A 21,268-nucleotide genomic window follows, 5' to 3' on the forward strand; every position below is an offset into this window, starting at 1 on the left:
GTTCCGGGGACCATCTGGTTGTATTGGATTTTGGCATTGTCGACTCTCTGTCCTCCAAACCTTTAACTCGCTTTCAGTCTCTATTGTTCCCCTCCATCTCATGTTACAAGGTTACAAATACAGTTTCACTATTAACCTGTATAATGTGTTGTTTATTGTTGCCTTTTAAAATTCTTGGGTGCAGAAAGAATTAGGTATATAAATGTCTCTGTCTAATTATCAGTAAAAAATTAATTGGGATATGAAAAGCAGACTGACTTATTAATTTCAGCTCGTTCTTTTTGGGTTTTCTTGTTGCGCTTTCTCAAGTTTAGTTTGCAATGACTGATGATGGTAATCCACATGTGTGATAGGTTCCTTAGTGCCCACTTTATATTAAAATGAGAGGAACATATAGCTTAGGTTCTATGGAATCTCAATAATCGTCACATATCTTTGCATTAAAGTATCTGAAACACGTCAGTTTGAACAGTAGGAGAGATACAGGAAGACTGGAGCTACTACAGTATCTGACAGAGCTTGACAGAGCTGTGGGTGTGGAAGTATATTGACGAGAGAAGATATGAAAGAGCACAAAGTGATTTCGAGCACTACTCAGTCTGCATGTCAACCTTTCAGAGCACACAGGCATGGATTTGCAATCATCCAGGCAGTGCCTTAGAAAAACTGTGGACATGCAAGACGCAGAATAGATTGTGAAACATTTAGTTTCCTCTCTTTATAAATTTGTAGGAGCTGAGAAGTCCTTGTAAGATGGATGCAATTTAAAGAAATTGCTGCTTGAAAGGGAGTTAAGAGAATTCGATGAATGTTTTGTTATAAAAACTTTACTATGTGATTATATATTCATGTGCAGCTGGTCAGATTGAATTGTGTCATTTTTATGTATTTCTTTTCTTTTAGACTTAATTATTTAAAATGTGGGTTGAAGGAAATTCCATATATTTAAGAACCTTAGAGGATGTTGGGTCAATTAATTAAAATATAGATGTTGCACACTCTCTACTAGCACACAAGATACTGACCCTAAGGCTGAGAAATTGTAATGTATGTATTTATTCACTAATATGAGTAGCTGACACATTTACAGCATAGGCAGATTTACTGGGAGGGTTCACCCCAAAATCAAACATACATGCTTTTTTTCTTATCCTTAATGCTTTTTATCAGTCTAGATTGTTTTGGTATGAGTTGCGCAGTGTTGGAGATATTGGCTATAGAGATGTCTGCCTTTACAATAATGGAACTAGATGGCACTCGGCTTGTGGTGCCAAAAATACATTAAAAAAAAACTCAACAGCAAATGTGTCTTTCCAGAAATCATGACCATGCAGAAGAAAGTGTGCATCTACTCATGGATGCGAGGCTTTTGCTAGTGACAGTGTGAGATGTAAACGTTGATGGCGTTCTCCTGGGCTGATCCATAATGTTGGCTTGCTCAGTGGTGCGTCAGCAGTAGATGAACACTTCCTTCTGTGCGTTGATTTGTTTGGTGGGTGTGGTTTGGTAAATAGTTTCTACATGATACTGCTCACAACATGGTCTGTGGATTATCTTTAGTTATCAGGTCATGATTCCCGTAGAGAAACATTGCTGATAGTTTTTCAAATGTATTTTTTGGCAGTATGAGCACCACCCAGCCCGGTGTCATCTAGTTCCATTATATATATTACTTGCAGACTCCACAGCCATGATCTCTAACTCTCGGCGACACACCAAAACAATCGACATTGATAAATAGCACTACAGGTAAGAGGAAAAAAAAAATGTTTTAATTTGTTGTGAAATGTCCCTTTAAGAGCCAGTTGTTCTTGTAGTTTATAAATATTCCCAAAATATTAGATTCATACATAAGCCGAGATATGTTCGCATATGTTTATGCATCTCTTGATTTAGCAATCAGGTTGTGAATTAAACTGCAGTGTTTTCTGTTCCTCTGCTTTTTTCTGTCGGATTCATTTTTGAAAACTGATCTTATTTTGCATATTCTTGCTGCATTAAATAGGACTCAACATTAAAAGCACAACTCTTGACTTTTTTACCTCCTGCAGAGTCTTTGTTAAACTTTTCTCTTTGTGGCTTATGCATTACTGTCGTGTGTTCTGTTCGGCTTTCGGCTGTTGGTAGATACCTAATGGTATGTGTTTGAAGGTTCTTGCCATTTTTTATTAAAAAAATAATCGAAAAATACTCCTAGGTTTGCAGTCATGGGACATTAAAAACTTCAACCATTTAAAGAGCACCATATGGCAGCTTTTAAAAAGTTACTGAAATGTCACAAAACTAATGTTATGGATCTATTTTTTTTTTTTTTTCCTGTCATACTTCCACATACAATTTCACACACGGACACACATGCAAGGCCAAACACGAAGCAGAAACTGGACCACATACTTTCTCATCAAACATCCTCCCATTGTCATTGCAAGCCCATGGGTTTCATTAGTGCCAGCTTTAAAACAACAACTCTCATTCCCACTCCCACACTGTAGTCCCAAATGCTTTCAATGGAGGAGGAAACAACACTTGCCTGAAGGGTACGTGCATATGAAATTCCACAAAAAATAGTGTGATTTATATTCTCCACTCTCATTTGACTGGCACAGGAGAAACACAGAGATTGATCAGTTCTAATATTAATCTACCTTTTTTTGCAATGCAGAGATATAGTTGCATTGACTAGCTGTATGATCACGTGTGCTTATCACGAGCTTGTAAATTTGCAATCAAAGCCAACTGTAGGCCCAAATCATTTCATGCTAAATATTTAGGAACTGACTGAAATGAAAGACTTTGGTCGCCGCAGACAGCAGGCAGAGCAGGTGATCACACTGGACGCCTTTTTGGCAGTGAACGCTGCCTTTTGTAAATGTTTTCACTGGATCTGAAGGGTTTTGTGTGCTGCTTAAGCACCCAGGGCGTCTTGCTTTTATCCTCCCGACACACCTTGCATGTTTTTTTAGAAATGCCCTGAGCACCCCAAGTTGAAAAGTATTCAACTGTGTGCAGAAAAAAACGACAGCCTACGTCACCACAGCTTTTGCTATCTAATCAAATGGCAACAGAGGCAAGGCTTTATTCTGGCTTTCTTTTTCCACATCAGAGTTGTAAAGAGGGAGAGTGAAAAAACAGATAATATTGGTTGTCTCTGCCCACTGTCTCACCCTGAAGGAAAATCACAATAATTGGCATTGGTTTTGCAGCATCGTGACTGAAATGCTATGGTTTTTCACCCCTACAATTAGAATTACATTAACTGATGTAACAACAAAGTAGTGGACAGCAGTTAACTTTGTGGTTGCCTAGCAACAGTGTGAGGACGCTTCCAGGGTCCTTACCACTGTAGGTTTCTCAAACTAAAGGCAGAGCACAGTAATGTTTCACTGTAGAGCCTGTAAAGCATTTCTAGAGCTTTATGTTTGTTACAGTATGCTGTACATTGAAATCCCCATTCCATCCAAATCCCCATTCACTTTAAGGTTATTTTGCTGGTTATTTGTGAGCAAAGGTTGACTGAAAAAAGGTTGTTAAAAAGGAGAGATTAACTAGCTAGAGTTGGAAATTCACTTGAAAAACTGCTCTGGAAAAAAAACCTTCTGCATTCTTTCATACACACATCCAGACAGTTCAGGGTTGTGTTTTTGTACCTGCTTATACTTCAGACTTTGTGCTGCATGTTGAGAGTTTTCAGCAAGCCTACAGGGACAGCATATCTAGAGCGATCAGACATTTTACCATTGGACAGGGGAGGAAGAGCTGGATCCAGGAATCCCAGCCCAGGAGGCTGACTTATTCAGTATTCTGCCGATGTATGATCCTGACCTTACTGTTGCATGTCCTTGGTGCATGCGGAGCGCAGCAAATGCCTTTTTGGGGGATTGCATGCTCCAGCCCATTTTAATGTGCCTTTTCATTCTCTGCACACCATCACTAAGCCCCACAGCAGGGGCTCAGAGCAACCATTTTGATTATGAGAATGATTGAATTAATGCTGCTGAAGTTGACACTTAATGGATTATAGTGGTCAGAATTGTTAAAACACATGAGGCAGATCTGTGTAAAGACATCCTAAAGCCCTTTATTTATCACACTCCCAGGGAATAGGTTTTAAAAGTCTAACCCTGCTAATCTTGTGCAAAGTCTAACCTATTAAAAATGAGGTCTAACACATACAAACAACAAGCATTAGTCCTGTAATAAAGTCCTGGATGTAATACATAAAGAGTACCTTCTCTGGCATAATTCCAAACCATACATGGCTCACTGCTGGAGCAAAGTTATCAATATGAAATCACTATTGTTGTTTTTTCTGAGATAGACACTGATATGAAAGATTATTGCAGCAAAATATCTGCAATTAATGAATTTTCTACTGTCACCCTTTAATTAAGTGAATCTCACTCTAGCATATTACCACTATGTGTCTGTTGATTATAAGTAAATTAATTACCCAGTCATGTGCCAGGAACGTATGAGTGTGCATGCATTTAGGCGAGACGGCTGCCAGCTGCAGACAACTGTTCGAGATAAACAACAAACAAATCTGGTTGTTGTTCAGGGAGACTTCTGAGCTATTTCCAGCAGGAATTGTATCCCTCAAATAGCTTTTTCAAAAAAAAAAAAAAAAAAAAAAACTGCTCAGACGTACTTACATTGGTGGTTCCTTTATTACAAAGAATGTGCATCCCGCTTTGTCAGGTACAATTTGTCTCTGGACGACATGTTCCAAAAATTTTTAGATTTCCTTTTGAATGGTGGTGGACATCCAGTGGTTTGTTCCCTGAAGCCACTCACATCCCCTGGGCAACTCATAACATTATGTCCACTTATCTGCCACTCCATCATAAGCTGCTATAAAACTCCATTCTGATGGATATACCACCTCAGTAGAAGTCCCTCACCACCAAGATATTTTATTGATCTAAAAATCAGCTCAAAAACTGTCCTGGCAAATTTCTGGTCTTTCCCAGCCTATTCAGCCTGTCTGTGCTATTGATTAGCTACTGCTACTGAAAAACTCGTCCCAAGTTTAACGTTTTACTGCACCATGGGCTGACCCCCAGCATTTTACTTTGACCTAATATGATGACGTTGTCTCATGAAAATTGAAGAATTAATTAAATTTGCACATTTTAAACATATTTTGTTCATTCATTTTCTGACATGGTAAAATAGCCAGCTATTTACAGACTGTGTTGTACCAATGCCCTTATCAATAGGGGGTGATGCAGGACCTTCAGCACCCACCTTCCCCCATGCACATCTATGATGATTGCTTTTTCTTTCGTTTTCTTTCTGTTTTTTCAGTAATCAAAGAATTTTCAGCTTTGTTGTTGTTACACTATTTTTCTGACTGTTACCTTTCCTTTCAACATAAAGACCTAAGCATCCACCACGGTTTCTATTACAGCAAACACTCACCACCCTCTGTTTTACTGCTTTGAATACTGCAGTGTTCCATAATCTTTGTTGCAACCGTTGCTGTGGAGTAGCCACAGACCTGCATGCTTGTCATCATTGTTTTCACGTCGAGCAATGCTCAAAGCTGCAATATGTTTGATTTGTATCTTTTTTTCATTTCCTTAAACTTAGGTTTCTTGTCTCTTACCTTTGTATCCTTCTCTTCAAATGTCATTAAATACTGTTGCAGGAGGTTCCTTCGGTTGATTCGTGGCACTTTATGTTTGTATGCAGTTTTAGTTTTTTCCTTCTTTTTTTTCTGCATTCTCACTATTCAGCTGGCAATGGAGGCTTTATCAGGCAACCTTACATTTTTCATAATAAATGTACAACAGTGAAGACAAGCAATGAAGGAAATTCGTCTTTGGATCGCACCTATTTTCCTCTTTAATGATACGACATGAATTGTTCTCATTTGTCATTAATAGACTTGCTGAGAGACTGGAGCCAATTGAAATTTGTAAGGCATTAACTAAAAGCAATATCGCTGTCACAAAACATTAGCTGCAGTGATCTGATTGTAAATGTATTTTGTTCAAAAAGTTATTAGGTTCGTTTTGAAAAGTTATTTGGTTCATTTTCGAAGACGATCAGGAGAGCCTGCTTGTGCATTGGGGAACTCTCCAGTCCAAAGCAGCCAGGAAGAAATGTAATGGCATATTGACTGAAATGCAGCCTTATATCTCAAGGTTGACATTTACCATAAATTCACTGCATATTCCACTTCATTTAGTCTTAAACTACCATCCACTGAGTGGTAACAATGCCAAAACAGATGAGAATTTATACGCTGAATTTAACAGTGATTGATTCCATAAACATTTTTACTAGCAAAAAAAGAGGAAAGCTCTCATTTATACAGTTCTACCCAATCAGCTCTTTTTGTTCTCATCTGTTTCACAGAGAAACATCCAAATAACTCAAGAACCCATAAATGCTGAGTTTAAATGATGAGAAAATGTGCACATATCAAACCATCAACTCCAATATTTAAGAAGTATGTATGAATGGAAAGGATGAAGTACAGCTTGGATTGCAGCATAGTTGAAATGTCTTAAAAATGATGGACTGACAAACATAAAGTAAGTTCTGTTAAACTCTGGAGGAATTAGTTTCTGATATTTAATAAATACGCATTCCTAGATAACGGTTACATCTCAAGTTGGCAAATTGACGCATAACATATATCAGTGCAGTTTACACATTCACAGATGGTGATTTGACATTATGGGCAGATTCCTGGAATATCTTATGAATTCAGGAATTCAATGTCAATGTCACACTTTATTTAAAGTTATTTTTATGGAATTATTGTTAGGTGCTGATGGCTGTACAAATCCTTGAAAACAAAAACTTTTTCATTTCATTGTATGTGAGTACAAAAATAGAAAGCAGTACTGTACAACTGTAAGTTTCTTTATTTTCTTACTGTGAACGGTTCCCTCTCAGATATTTTGATTCACCTTTAATGAAGAGGAGTTAAATGATAACATTTTACACAACGGAAATGGTTAAGTTGAATTCTTGTAAATGTACTTAGTTATTTTCGATCACTGTCCCAGTATACATTTGGCTTATGGTTACACCTGAACACATTGGCCATCAATGCTTAAAGGAACCCCCCCCCAAAAAAATATATATATATATATATAAACTTTTTTCTCCCTCTTTCCTCCTACCTGTAGTGATCTTTATCAGTGTAGCATGTTTTGGTGGGAACTGCCGCACGTTGGAGATATTGACGTATATATGTCTGCTTTCTCTCTATTATAATTAACGCGATGGCACTTTGCTTGTGGTGCTCAGAGTGCCAAAAACAGTAATGGAGTCCTCCTCAGCTGAGTTGTGACGTTAACTAGTTCAGTGAGCTAACAGCAGATGCATGCTTCCTTCTGTGCTGTGATACGTTTAAAATAGTTCCTACATAAAGCTGCTCAAAACAAGGTCTGTGGATTATCTTGAGTGACCAGGTCATTTTTGGAGAGAGACATTTTTCCGAATTTATTTTTTGGCACCATAAACCAAGTGCCATTTAGTTATAGCATTATATCAAAAAGAAGGCAGACATCTCTTCGGCTGCTCGACGACTCAAACATCAAAACAATCTAGATTGAAAAATAGCTCTACAGGTATGAGGAAAAATACATCATTTTGCTTTTGAGGTGAAATGTCCCTTTAATCAGGTTTACACGGATAACTTATAGAGTCTCCAGCTTATTTGTATGTTTTCAGACTTTTGAGAAACTTAAAGCAAATCATTAAACATAAACTTACACTTCTCTCAGGAGGAGTCAACACTCAAACATGTGTCCAGTGGCAGGCAGCAGTGCTAACTGGTCAACCCGTGGCACTTTTCTTTAATAGTTTGTGTAAAGCAGTAACAGCAATGATGTGATCAAGCTCTAACATCCATACAGCACTGTTTATTTGCACTGAAGCATGGGGTGTTATAAACTTATATAGACTTGTAGTGTTGTGCTGCATGGTTGACAGAGTGGGATGCCAGTGTCACCATCAGCTCTTTGTCAGCACAGTCCCCCAATAAAAGGTTGTCTTTCTGCTCTTCCTCTTTTTGCTTTCAACAGCAATGGCTGTCGCAAGTTAGACATTAAATGCGCCATCAGTTTAACTGGAGTTCTGCAGGCTCTCTGCTCTATGCAATGCAAACACTCTATTGCTCTGCCATAGGCTGTCTGATTTCATGCCAATCTGTTGCACTCTTAACTGACTGTGTGTTTTAAGTGTGTGATTTCTAAATGAGTAAATGCTTCTGTATGGTTGAACATAAGGTTGTTTTAATAGATCTGTTCTGATTTCAGAAAAATAATGCATTTTAACAAGGTTTTTTTCTTCTCTCTATCTCTCTTTTGGCATTCTTTGTGGATCCATTGGTCTTCTGCCCTGCAATTAATATGACAGGTAAGTCCATCTTTTGTATTTATTTTCAAGCCTCTGGGCTAGATTAGCTTGTATGCACCAACTGTCAGTGAGTCTGTGAGTGCGAATGTTTACAAAAATTGCATCTTAAGTACTTGCTGCACCAGGGATACATTTTAAAACAGTGGTTTTGTAAACAGTGAACACATTCTCTTTGCTTAGCTGACACTTGGAGAATGGGGCAATTCCATTTATGCAGCCAATCGCATTGGCTACTGGAGAGATGCCAATCTGCCCTCACAGATAGGGAAGAGAGAGGGAGCAAGGAGAGCGGGTAGAATAGCATTTATTCATCCTGACACTGATCAGATAAATGGGAAATGATAAATGCTGTCTATTTTTACTTTGCTTAACCTGTGTTAACTTTTTTTTCAAAAAGAGGCTCCTACTGTCTTGCTGTGCCGTACCTTTGAAACCCTTAATCAAAGTGTTGTTTGGGATTCAGTATTATTTGAAGTGATCTGACTATGAATAATGAAACACCATGCAGTTGTCCTGATGACTCATTTAGCATAAATGGTGAATAAGTTGAGCTGCTGTCTGTCTGCTGGGTAAAAGAATACACAGTCTTTCACAAAGAAGACAAAAAAGGATTTTTTTTTTAAATAGTCCCCCAGTATGCATTTTTTATTAATTTTCCTTTTGTTTGTTTGAGTTCTTTCAGAAGCCGCTGGTGTCTACATCTAACACAGTAAATTTAAATGTCCAATCAGGGCTGCCCAATTTATATAGTTGTTGAAAAGGCCATGATGTCCCCCGGATGGCAATGTGGCTGATATTTAACTCTGAGGTGCAAGGCCTGTAAGCCTTCATAATGTTAATCATAAAGATATGTGATATTTATTTTTTCACTTATTTATAGACTTCTTACACTTTTTACAAAGAATCATGATCTGTTCTAGTATGCCATGTGACAAATGGTTTGAATCTCATTCAACACTTTTTCTTTAACATTAGAATTTAATTGATTAGCTGTTCAAATTCAAAGTAGGGTTGGACTGATGGCATGGCATCATCCATTAGTCATGATTGTCAGTCATTGACCAATGAGCCCAACACTCATCATTATCAACACAGGTTTGAGATGGTGCTTATTGCATACATTAAGTGCTTAAAAAGTAACAATTCTGATTTATCTACCAGTTGTACTCTAGACTAGCAAATGGGCAAAGTGATACCTTTGTTAGTATCCAAATTTTTGTCTGCCATTGTGAAGATTTGCCATCATCACTATTCAATATCTGTTCACATTGCTTGATAAATATTGTGGGTTTGAATGGGCTTGTCAGAAAGTGACATGGTAGCACTCTGAATAAGTTATCTAAAAAGAAACAATGTATGCAATAGCCCACCTTCCACATTCTCTTCCCTTTGCTCTGTCTCTCTTTCTCTTTCGGTGAAAAACACATGCAGCATTGCTCTGTCCTTGCCTCAGCCCTCAGTCCTGATGATTGGGCTACTATAATGCCTAAAATTTGCACAGTACAGGTTTGTGTGGTTAATTAATGATTATTGTGGGTTCTGCAGTGCAGATTGACTCTCATAATTGGCCCCCATCCCAAAGAAACGGCATCTTCATTGGTGTTTCATTGTGGACAATGTCATATGCCAATTTGGTAGACATTGCTCAACCCTTATTCAAAGTTAGAAACACATTTAACATGTTGATGGATGTAGTTTGGTATATTTTTCACTATCTGGAAACACTCATTTAAACAGTTTGTTTCTAATGCTTTCACTATAATTGTCTTCCCTCATTATGCTACATTGTTTCACCCTTATGCTGGTTAGTGCAGCAAAAAAAAAAAAAAAATTCTTAAGCATACATAAAAAGTACTGTTTCATTATTGAAATTGTTAGTTTCTGCTCATTGTAGTCTCCTATAGGGCATACATGCAGTTGCAGAAATATCAGCTATGTATTAGTATCGATTGCTTCTACCTTGTGTGGGTACTGGAGTACAGTATGTGTTAGACGCGTCTTTAGACATCTAAGTTGTAGGACTATTGACACATGAGGAAAGGAACTGGACTGACAAATAGATCAAAGATGCATGAACCTATAAGATCTGAGGTGTAAAAGTGTCAGCCCAAATGACCTTGGATATGTTTTACATCTCATTAATTACCCCAGAGTCTATCTGTAAAGGTATGAATAACATAATACAGGATAGAGAATCCTGGCTCCAGTCCTGGATAAGTCTTTGTAGTTCAGCCACCGTAATACTCTGAATAATAGGCGCTGACCCACATCTGCTCATATACGGGTAACATTGAGCCCCAGATGCAGACCCAGCTGTTGCCATGTATTATCTCACTGACTGACCCTAATGTTAAATGCAAGACAGAGCATTATCATGGGCTAATCCAACCTAGCTATAGCAAGAAAGTTAAAAAGGCTATATGTGGCATTTACAACATTAACATAGTAGCAAACCACTTGCTAAAGATACAATAGAGTTATGGTGTCTTGGGCAGAGGATGATGTCACACTACCTCTCTGTGTGTTGTATTCGTAGCTTTTCTGCGTAGTGTTGTGGTAGACAGTCTTGCGTGTATGTTGTCACATGAGTCCCAGTAAGTGTAGCCCAGTTTAGCTAATTGCTGCCACCCTACACTGGGCTAATACAGCAGTTGCTGCTGATATCAGAACGCCACCATCGGTTTCCCCCCAGGTTAACAATGTTAGTTCTGTCAACGCTTTGGCTGCTAGCTGTTGGCTTAATCACTTCTATGTTGAGAACTGTGCACAGACAACCTGAATCACACTCTGAATCATAAATGTGCTGTGCGTGTTGTATACAGCTCCTTTAACTAGTAAATACACACTAATGATAATAATTAACTATAATGGGAAAAGTCTGTATGTCTGTCCTTCGATATTCTCGACAATCATTCATCCACTTACAGGACGTATTGTTGAGGACACATTAACCCTATTAACTGTCACACCCCCAGACTGCATACAGGGTTCAGCTCAGTCTCTGTTGCTTGTTGCCGGACATTTGAGAACAGATGAAGAAAAAGAAACAGGGGAAGCTGCATTGTAGCAAACTCAGCGATGTAACTCTTGGAATAAATGCTTTTGTTCCCACTAATAGCCTGTTCCCAAATAACTAGGGGTTTGCAAATGAAGCATATACTCTAGAATTGCTTTGGGGTGCAACTACATTATCATGGCATGGCTTGGTCTCACTCACAGTGTGCCAATAAACACCGCTTGGGCAGTGGCCCTCGGCATCAGATACAGACACACTGTGCATCTGTATGAAATGCATCTGGCTTTCTACTAACTCCAATATAAACCCATTCACAGTATTATTAGACATTTAAAGCTGCAGGCATTGTATAAAGAGTGAGAAAGTCTACTTAGAGTGTGTGGGACTTGAGGTGGATGTGTCCAATGTGCACAAGACTTGGACCTAGGAGACTGGTGTTTGTGTCCCACGTGAAACTAAAAGTCAGCATTGAGATATTTTGTCTGTTGTTAGTCATTTGAGTCATCTGACATGGCTAAAATTAACCACAATCTTTTCCTAACCATAACCAAGTGGTTTGTTGCCTTAACCTTACCACAACCCCTTGCGTCAAGGTGCAATGCAAAGGCTGGCTTCTGCCCAAGTGTTGAAATATGACAAGAAGGGATGAGATCACGTTGTATGGCAAGTGTACTACTCAGGACCCAAGGAAGTGCAGTCGAGTGGGAAGTTGTTTAGATGAGCTGTCCTCAAGAAAGTTGCAAGAGCAATACCAGAGGCCATGCAATCAGCCTACTCCAGACATTTTAAAGTTGCGCTGCACTAGTATTAACAAAAACAATACTGTAATAATAATAATCAGAATAATAATGGCCACCAGTACTCTCTCACCCTCTGACTCACTGTCATGAATATTCAGCTGCCAACTTTGCCCCCGTTCTCTAACCAGTTCCACCTTCCTCAGTGGCCACAGTTCTAACTACAGTACCATGTGTAGGTAAGAGTAATGACTCCTTAGTCATTATTATTAATTCAGTGTTGCTTGAGGATGGTGCATGTAAATGAAGTCAGAGGCGTAGAGAGCTATAGGTTGCCTGGAGAGTTAGCCTGAGTAATGAATGTATAGTGCCCTATTGGACTTGTGTCTGTTTTAGTAAAGTTATTATTTTGACAGTTTGTTCAATTTTTATAAGGGGAGACTTGGAACTGAACCGTAATCTTTCCTTCGCTAATCAAATTCAAACGGGGATCGCTCTATATAATGTGTTAGTTAAATTTCCATTTTCTAGCCTCTTGTAAATTACTCGCCAGCTTGCATATGTAGGTTAGGCAAACACCAGGATTTGTTATTGTTGAATTCAGTGCAGTAATATCACATTCATGACAACGGCAGCAGCAGTGTTTGAAAGGAGGGGAAAAGAGAACATAGAGAGAAAATATTGTGTCCGAGGTTTTGGATTCAAAGATAATGTTGATGATGATTAGAATATTGATCCTGATAACCCACCTGTTATAAAAGAAGCAGTGGAAAGCCACCCACTCATTGTCATTAGTCATCAGCAGCTCCTTACAGCCTACTGCAGTATGTGCTGCCACCCATGATTTAGCTCTCCATCCAGTTATGAGGGGGTGTTAAGCGTTTATTATGCAGCACAGTCCTAGTCCCAATGAGATGGCAGAATGTTGCCCGATCGATACCCCTCACAGGAAGCCAGGTTAATTTATTTTTTAAGGATTTGTTTGCGTCTCTAAGCCCCCCCCCCCCCCCCCCACCTCGCTGCAGGTTTGTGATGCAAGCTATTTCCCAGAGATCTGCAGAGTGATGTTTTGTCACTGACACCACTGTAAAGGCAAAGGCGCTGTACCTGCAGGCATACTGGCATAAAGATGCATACACCATTTTGTCTACTGCTCCACTCTTTGTTTTATGTTATACAAAACCAATGATGCTGTTTTCTTAGCGCTGGCTGTGATTGCTTGTTGATTGATAGTGAGTCTAAATTTATTATGATGTCAGCTAGCAGCCACGTCTACAGTTTGAGACTGCAGGGTCGCTCCATTGTTAGTGTTTGACCTTTAGAGCTGACCCATGCTTGTACACAATGCCCCACTTTTTGCTCAAAACACCCGCTCTGAATTTTCTCATTTCATTGTTGCAACCTTTTACTCTTTGTGTCAGTAACTCCACCTTTACATCCATCTTTCCTTTATGACTTCTCATCTTAGCGTTGCACTCAATTTTATAATATGGTCCTCGACATCATATGATTTCTGAGGTGTGTTTGGCTTATTCTCAGCCACACATGTGCATATACCACATGCTCAGTATTGCTTTGCATAAACTACAAACCAATTGCTCCAGACCTTTTAGCATGTGCATTGCCCTTGTATATCCTCTGGCAGGGAAACAGCTGCGGCTCTGTGAAGCACAGAACAAATGTCACGTTTTTTTGTCCAACTGCTCTTGAAAGAGGCAGATCCTCACACTTTTTCTCTGATCTGATTTGTTATGAGACAGACGCAAATCACACTGTCAGTTTCTTATCATCTTCTGCATCAATCCTGGATTTACATATAAATAAAACATAACCTCATCCATCAGTTTATGCTTGAAAATGTGAGGGAGAGATGAATACATTTGTTATCACTATGATCATTTTGGTTACCACTCATCTGTATTGATTTTCACTGAGCATCATCAATCAAGGCATTTGCAATGGATGCTGTCTGAGAGCACATATCTTTCCTCCGGGAATTATCACCCCAGGGTTAGGTCAAGCAGAGATTTGATCTATTGTCAGTTAGATGAATTGATGTTTTTCTCTACATTTACTGTGTTTTATGGGCACGAAGAGAGAGAACGAAGGTAAAGGTGAATAGGGATGGAGATAAGTCTGAAGTAGTTTAAAGTCAGCCCTCAGGACTCAAAGCTTTTAAAATATTCAGAGCCATTCTCCATCACCTTTTGCCCCGGTTGCTTGTTCAAGAACAGAGTGAAATGAAATCAATAGCGGTGCCAGTGCTGGCCTCTATGCCAGGCATCATCCAATATTTATACAAATGAAGCTTCACAACCTCAAATTTACCCAGCAGTTGCATGTTTAAGGGACTGTGAAGGACTCAAAGGGGGGTGAAAATTTAGACAGTATGTGAAGACGGGAGAATAAAATAAATCTGTGTCCCCATCATGATGCTGTAGCGTACATACTGCAGTCATTTGCATTCACTTGACACGGCAGGGTATGATTAACAGCTATGTTGAGTCTTAAAGTGGGACGCCCTTGGTACCATAAATAAGAAATGGATCATAAATCCCACATGGCAACTTTAAGCCATTATCACTTCCAAAAATGTCTCCTCTAAAAAAAATATCCATAAAGTTTAGTGCTTTTGTTAGTTGAGCAATACATGCAGCGCATGCAATTTCCAGTGATTTGGTTGTTTCCGGGACATAATCAAACCTGTTAAAAGCCAAAAAATATAAATAAAAATACATTGTGGGTATATTGCTCACACTTCACCTTTATTTTTCATCCTACAAGGGCCACTTCCTCAGACACTGGTTGGATGTTAATTAATGAAACAGGGTCCCGTTAATGTCACAGACCACTGAGGTCAGTTTCAAATGAAAATTAAGATAATTCACTGCCATTTTGCATGGGTGCATGTGTGTCTGATGACAAACTCCTTGAACACAATTATAAGCAGAAACTCACATACAAATCTTCATGTTATATTTTGAAAACTAAATGAGAAATTCCATGTTGAAAGTGAAACTTGAACATTTTTAATGAGGCTTTTTAGATTATTGTGTATTTACCCCATGTATTTATATTATATTATATAAAATGCATGTTTAATACTGCTTGCATTTATTGAGAAATGGAATAAGAAATAGTTTCAGTTCAGTGGATTCAAATGTGAATCACTAAATTTCCAGCATATCCTTCATATTAATAAGCATGATTAGTATGTGGTGTGATTTTACCTGAGAAAAATCCTATGAGCTGTGGGAGACAGGGAAGGTAATTTGATATGTATACCCCATGGCTCTCTTAATCAGATCTTCCGGGATTTGACCCATCTTGTGATTACAAGAATTAACACAAATTGAATCAATTATTTTTGAAAACTTGCAAATTTGTCCAAAAAAAGAAATCTTTTCATAAAATATTGTAAATATGCTTGTATGTTTTACCAAATTCTACCATTTTCAGCTGAAAATATTTCATTTAAGAACCACTCACAATGAGCCTTGGTCAAACAAATAATCTGCATCCCCAGCAAAACATCTTTGTTCAGACATTGTTGTCCGAAGGACATATGCACTCCTTCTCAGGCTCTGTATCCACAACATCTACCAATTTAAAACCCACCAATCCATCTGTAACTCTGTAAGAACCATTTCTTACCTGTTCTTCTGACCTGTTGTTGCGTATTCTTCAAAGAATAACAGAACACCAGCTGCACTTACAATGTTGTTGATATGTTTGGTGATAACTTTTTACTCTTATTGGAACTAATTATGTAATGATTGTCAGTGAGTTCTTAAAACATTTTTATTCCTGCTGACTTACAAGTTGTAAACATTATCTTAATTTATCGCAAAATAACACAAAAAATAATGCAAATTGATGCATTGAATTTTTCCCAGAAAAGCTGCTGCAAATTCAGTATATTGATGTTGCCCCCCCCCGCTGTGGAGGTTTGCAGAGTATGGTGCACAATAGGTAGAATGCAGCCACAGTATGAGAATATGCACACTAGAGAGCAGTCTGTTCCCTCTTTCTGCAGTCGTTGTGATCCTCCATCTCCCTCTCACACCCGCCTCCCACCTTCTCACACAACATACTGTTCATGTCAAAGGACCCAGGAAACACAACATCTGTCAGTGCACTAATTTACACAATGAACACCAGAGGAAGAAGGATATATATACACCTCAAAATGGCCTTGTATTCAACAAACATTTTACATCACATGAAAACACAGTGAAGAATATTGTATGTGCAAATCTTCCTTTAAGCTGCTGGATAATTTCTTCAATGCTTCTGGTACAATTTGAAATTGTATTTTGACTTCAGTATGCATGGTTTTGATGATTGTTGCCTTTAGTGTGCTTGATTCGGTGAAGGAGGCGCCGCTCCTCTGTGAAAGCCAAATAGTGAGAGGCAATGAAAGGCATAGCTTTAGATCTTTGACACTCTGCTTTCTTTACTTGGATGGTACACAAGTAGTGACGTAATAATATGGAAATATGCTAGCCGATTGAAATGAAATAGATCATTTGAATCTATTCTCATATAGGCAATGGGAAGGGGGAAAGAAACTACACTGATAGCGAGCCAACACAGTGAATGATAAAAACAACAAATATGAGATTTAAAACAGAGATCTAAAATTCAGACCATGGATTTTACATTGAAGATGAGATGCAGATATCCCTCTGCCCCCTTTTTTCTCTTTTTTTTTTTGGTTCGACACACTGCAGAGACATGGCTCTCCAGTCCACGAGCGCAAAGACTGCGTCTATTGTCATTCATCCTTTCTGACAGGCTTCTCACGTACAAATGAGTTTACTGTGAATAGCAATTCATTTATTTAAACATTTTTTGTAGTTTACAAAAGAAATAGATTATCTTGTTTCATTTTTTGTCCACACTTGCACTTCTTCTTTTAACATATTTTACACAGACTTTTATTTTTACAGTTTGAATCCAACTTAAACATCTTTTTTTATATTTTAAATGCTTGTCAAATATTGTGTTTACCATAATACAAATGGTTTGATTTTTTTTCCTTTTTTTTCTTCTTTTGTGTGTCCCCAGTTTCTTTTTAAACAATAATTAAATGTCCTGAAGTAGAAAGACACATTAAAGCTCAAATATCCACCCATGAGAGAAAAGCCTCTGTGCCCACAATGTATTCCTCTCTGTGTTTCTGTAGAACATCAACAGGTCCAAGAGTCAGGGGCCCATTATGCCCCGTGGCCTCGAATCAGCAGTAGATAGCAGTAGCAGTAAATCCACTGCGTTATAGTCAGCCGCAAAAAGCACACTGCTTCCACATCACAGTGAGAACGCTGTGTAAAAAGTGTCCAAAAAGATCCCTTTATTCCTTCTGTCCCGCAATTTTCCCCTCCCCAGTGCATCCAAAAGAGGGATTGACTGTATATCCAGATAATCACAGGTAAAGACGTACTCACAAAGCAGGGTCACACCTCACACTCCCGAGAAGGTTGCTGTTGGCAAGTGCAAGAACCATATTCATTGATGATTACCAGAGCTCCCTCAATGTGGTTGGGTTTATAGTCAACATAGTACTCCGGCGTAGAAATTGCAGCCATCTGCTGCATGCTTTGCTTTTGCTTCTGCTTACGGCGCTGACTGCTGAAGCACTGCCTCAGTTGTCTTATTCCGGCTGGAAAGCACTTCCATGCCACATACAGCATGAGCACGATGATGAGAAAGGAAAAGATGAGTGCCATGGTTCCAGTCACCACCTTGTGGATCTGCATGGTGCTCTCTAGGTCATCATGGCCCACTGTGACGGTGAAAGAACTGGTGACCACCTCACTACCCTCACCCTCGTAAGGGTTGGGGGTAAATGGGCCCAGGAAAACGGAACCACCCTGGGCCAGATCCCTTGTCGAGGCGTACAGGCCCGCTGTAGTTACCTCCATTGTGGGATCCTCACATAGCTGAAAAGCATAGACAGCATCCAACACATCCTCGCCCTGTGCGGTGTCGGGGCTTGAACACAGCAGGGAATTGTCACGCTGGCCTCGGAAGGCACTCAGCCAAGAGGCCAAGGCACACACGTTGCGACTGCACTCCCAGTCATTCCCTGCCAGGGTAATGCTGTCCAGAGATGACCATGAATCCAGGATGCGCTGGTCCACAGAGGTCAACCGATTGGAGTCTAGCATCAGCAGCTTGAGGTTAGGTGCGCTCTCAAAAACATGTGGCTCAATGTACTCGATTTCATTGGCTGATAGGTCAATCTTCTCTAAAAAATGCCATGTCCAGTCCAGTGTATTGACAACAACAGTGGCACGATTGTTGTGCATGTACAGAGTACGTAAAGAGATGAGGCGAGGGAAGTGGGCTAGGTTGACTTTAACCAGCTCATTGTGCTCAAGATGCAACTCAGTCAACTTGAAGAGGCCGGCGAAGGAGTTTCGTGCCAGGCTCTGCAGTTGGTTGTATCCCAAGTCCAGAAACTGCATGCTCCGGCAGTCTTGAAAAATCCGCACTGGCACAAATTTGAGAGCATTGTAGCGCAAATGCAAATTGGTGAGCTTTCTAAGGCCGTGGAACAGGTCAGGCTCTAGTGCCTGCAGCCTGTTGTACGAGAGGTCCAGGATACGAAGGTTGGGGAGGGGCCTAAAGGTACCATTTGGCAGACTCTCTATCCGGTTGCTGCTGAGGTCTAACTCCTTGACCCGTCTTAGCCTGTCAAATGCACCTTCCTCTACAATGTCAATGTTGTTGTGATCTAGGTAGAGCCAGGTGAGCTGTGACAGACCAACCAGTTGGCCTTCACGCAGCTCGGTCAAGTTGTTCTCTCTCATGGACAGGCCCATGGCACTGCTCAGATTGCGGGGAATGTCTGTGAGGTTGAGCCCCTCGCAGTACAGCAGCTTGCTGTCGCAGCGGCACAGCCTTGGACAAACCCCCTCTACCAAGGGAACCGTTCTTAGAAAAATCCCCAATAAACACAGTATCAACCCAGGGGGCTTCTTCAGTGGCCACTTTAAGTACAGTCCAATTAGAAGGAAATCCATTAGCATAAATATCCAGGGATGTCTCTGAGAAAATGTCCATTGAACCACTCTGGATATTGTTTTCTGCACCTATCACATCATATTTATCACATCATATTCAATCAGTTTAACAATCTGTTTTGTTTTCTTTTGTATTTTAGCTGTCAACAATGAGCAACAGAGATATATATATATATATATATATATATATATATATATATATATATTTTGTCAACCAAGGGAATCCTTGTCGAAAATGCAAAAGGATAAAGGGCAAGTCTCTCTGCTTATGTTAGAAATCAAGCAGTGGGTGGAGAGTAGAGGGGATGAGAAAAATGAAATTTTCCTCATTGATCGATGTTATTTGAAAAGATTCCTACTCACCCCTATCCAAAAGCTGACAATCTCCATTCAGCGTCTCGCTTTGTGCCCCAACACTAATTATGTGCGAATCTAAAAAAGACCCCACTGTGGTACAAATTCTCCCCCCCTCCCTTCACTCTTTTCAGTGGACACCAGATCCTTGGCAGGCTTACAATGTCTTAGTTCTCCTCAAGTGAAAGAGCCAGAAAGAGAAGGAATCCAAGTAGCTTTCAGCTAGATGGTAGGAAGTGCAAGTTCCCCTGTCTGCATGCATGAGCTCTGTCTCTTTTGCTCCTCCGCAGTCCTCTGCTGCAATGATCAGAGGGAAGAAGAGACAACCAGGGAAAGAGAAAAAAAACCCAAGGAAAATTCTTTTTAAATATCTGTCTTGCTCTTTTCTCCTCCCCTTTCCTGCTTAACTAACAGCAGATCTGTCACCACATATTATCGTCCATCTCTGGAAGCAATCACTGACTTGTAAGGTTTAAATCCATTCAAGCGGGTAATCATGCTTTCAGTGACGGACGCAGGAAAAAAAAAACAGGATTTAAAGAGGTGAACCCTGTTCACTGTTGTCTTGTGTAACAGTATTCCTTGTCATCTCAGTGGCTCATCTCGGTTAAGAAGCCGCTCGCATCCCCTGTGGCTTGCAGTTTTCGTTCACTCCCTTGCTCTCCGGGTGTTTTTTCAGCCAGCTGGAAGAGGCTGCTGAAGGCTGGTGCTGGTAGGCAGGCAGGGGCGGTAAATGTGGGAAGCAAAGGAGCGCGCAATCCCTTGCAGCAGAGCAGTACACTGACAGCGCATGCAGAAGCACCTTCTGTTCACTGAGTGTCGTAAGCCACTCACAATTCAGAGTGCTCGCTCTCTTTCCCCTCACTCTCTCTTGCTCTCTTTCCCTTGATCGCTCACTCACTTTTTCATGCTGTTCCCTTCCTCTTTCTCTCTCTCTCTCTCTCTCTCTCTCTCTCTCTCTCTCCTTCCCTCCTCGCTTTTCTCTTGCTGTGTTTTTCTCTGTGCCTCAGACATTTACATATTCAGAATGGGCTGGGCTTAAACCAGGAGCTTTAATGAAACCCCCCCTCCCCTCTCTCTCTTCCTCTCTCCCTATCTCCCTCCCTCCCTCCCTCCCTCCTTCACTGACTGTAATGAATTGGGCCATATAATGACTGCCTCCTTTGACGTTGCTGTGAGAAAGCAGTTTTCTGATTTCAGAGTTGCAAAATAACATTCATCCGACGAACAAAAGGGTGTCCTATATTTGTTCCACCCATAACACAGAAAGCCATTTGCATGTATATTAACAATCAGTTGAGTCCACATATGGAAGAACAAAAACAGGTGGAAATAATATAATTACGATTCATCATATTCTCTCCCAAGATCACAGCTCCACACAACACACGGAAGTGATTATTCTCAGTAATGATGATACAGTTTAAATGTGCCTATCATCCTATGTCCTATGATTTCAAATATGACTTTGTGTAATGAATCAGTCTCTGTCTATTGATATTCATTGTTTAGCCTTGGCAGCTATAAAGAATATAGTAGAGTCAAGTATGACATTCTTCATTTGATCAAACTGTCCTGTAGCCAGGCATTCTGTGTCATTGCCAATTATGGCAAGGCTATCCATTCTGAATACAGATGTAATTGCTTGCCACATAATATTAACATTAAGCTATAACATAAATATTCTTCTCAGAAGGCCCGCTCTCGTCTTGCTCCGCTCTTCTCTGGAATCACTCCTAGCCTTGTCATCTTTC

General features: G+C 39.9%; 2 protein-coding genes across 2 annotated transcripts in view; one reads left to right on the plus strand and one right to left on the minus strand.

Moving 5' to 3' along the window:
- Window positions 1–21,268, plus strand: part of ctnna2 (catenin (cadherin-associated protein), alpha 2) — a 393,163-nt gene that overhangs the window by 223,146 nt on the left and 148,749 nt on the right. The window lies entirely within an intron of this gene.
- Window positions 17,201–19,284, minus strand: lrrtm1 (leucine rich repeat transmembrane neuronal 1). The gene has a single exon (XM_042485342.1). The coding sequence runs from the start codon at window positions 19,164–19,166 to the stop codon at window positions 17,589–17,591; it is 1,578 nt and encodes a 525-aa protein (XP_042341276.1). The 5' UTR covers window positions 19,167–19,284; the 3' UTR covers window positions 17,201–17,588.

The sequence above is a fragment of the Plectropomus leopardus genome, chromosome 4 (genome assembly GCF_008729295.1).
Source record: "Plectropomus leopardus isolate mb chromosome 4, YSFRI_Pleo_2.0, whole genome shotgun sequence".
NCBI classification, from domain to species: Eukaryota; Metazoa; Chordata; class Actinopteri; order Perciformes; family Serranidae; genus Plectropomus; species Plectropomus leopardus.

Bases quoted from the DNA above. Each gene is read 5' to 3' on its own strand.
- lrrtm1 (XM_042485342.1), bottom strand. From the start codon at position 19,166: ATGCTAATGGATTTCCTTCTAATTGGACTGTACTTAAAGTGGCCACTG.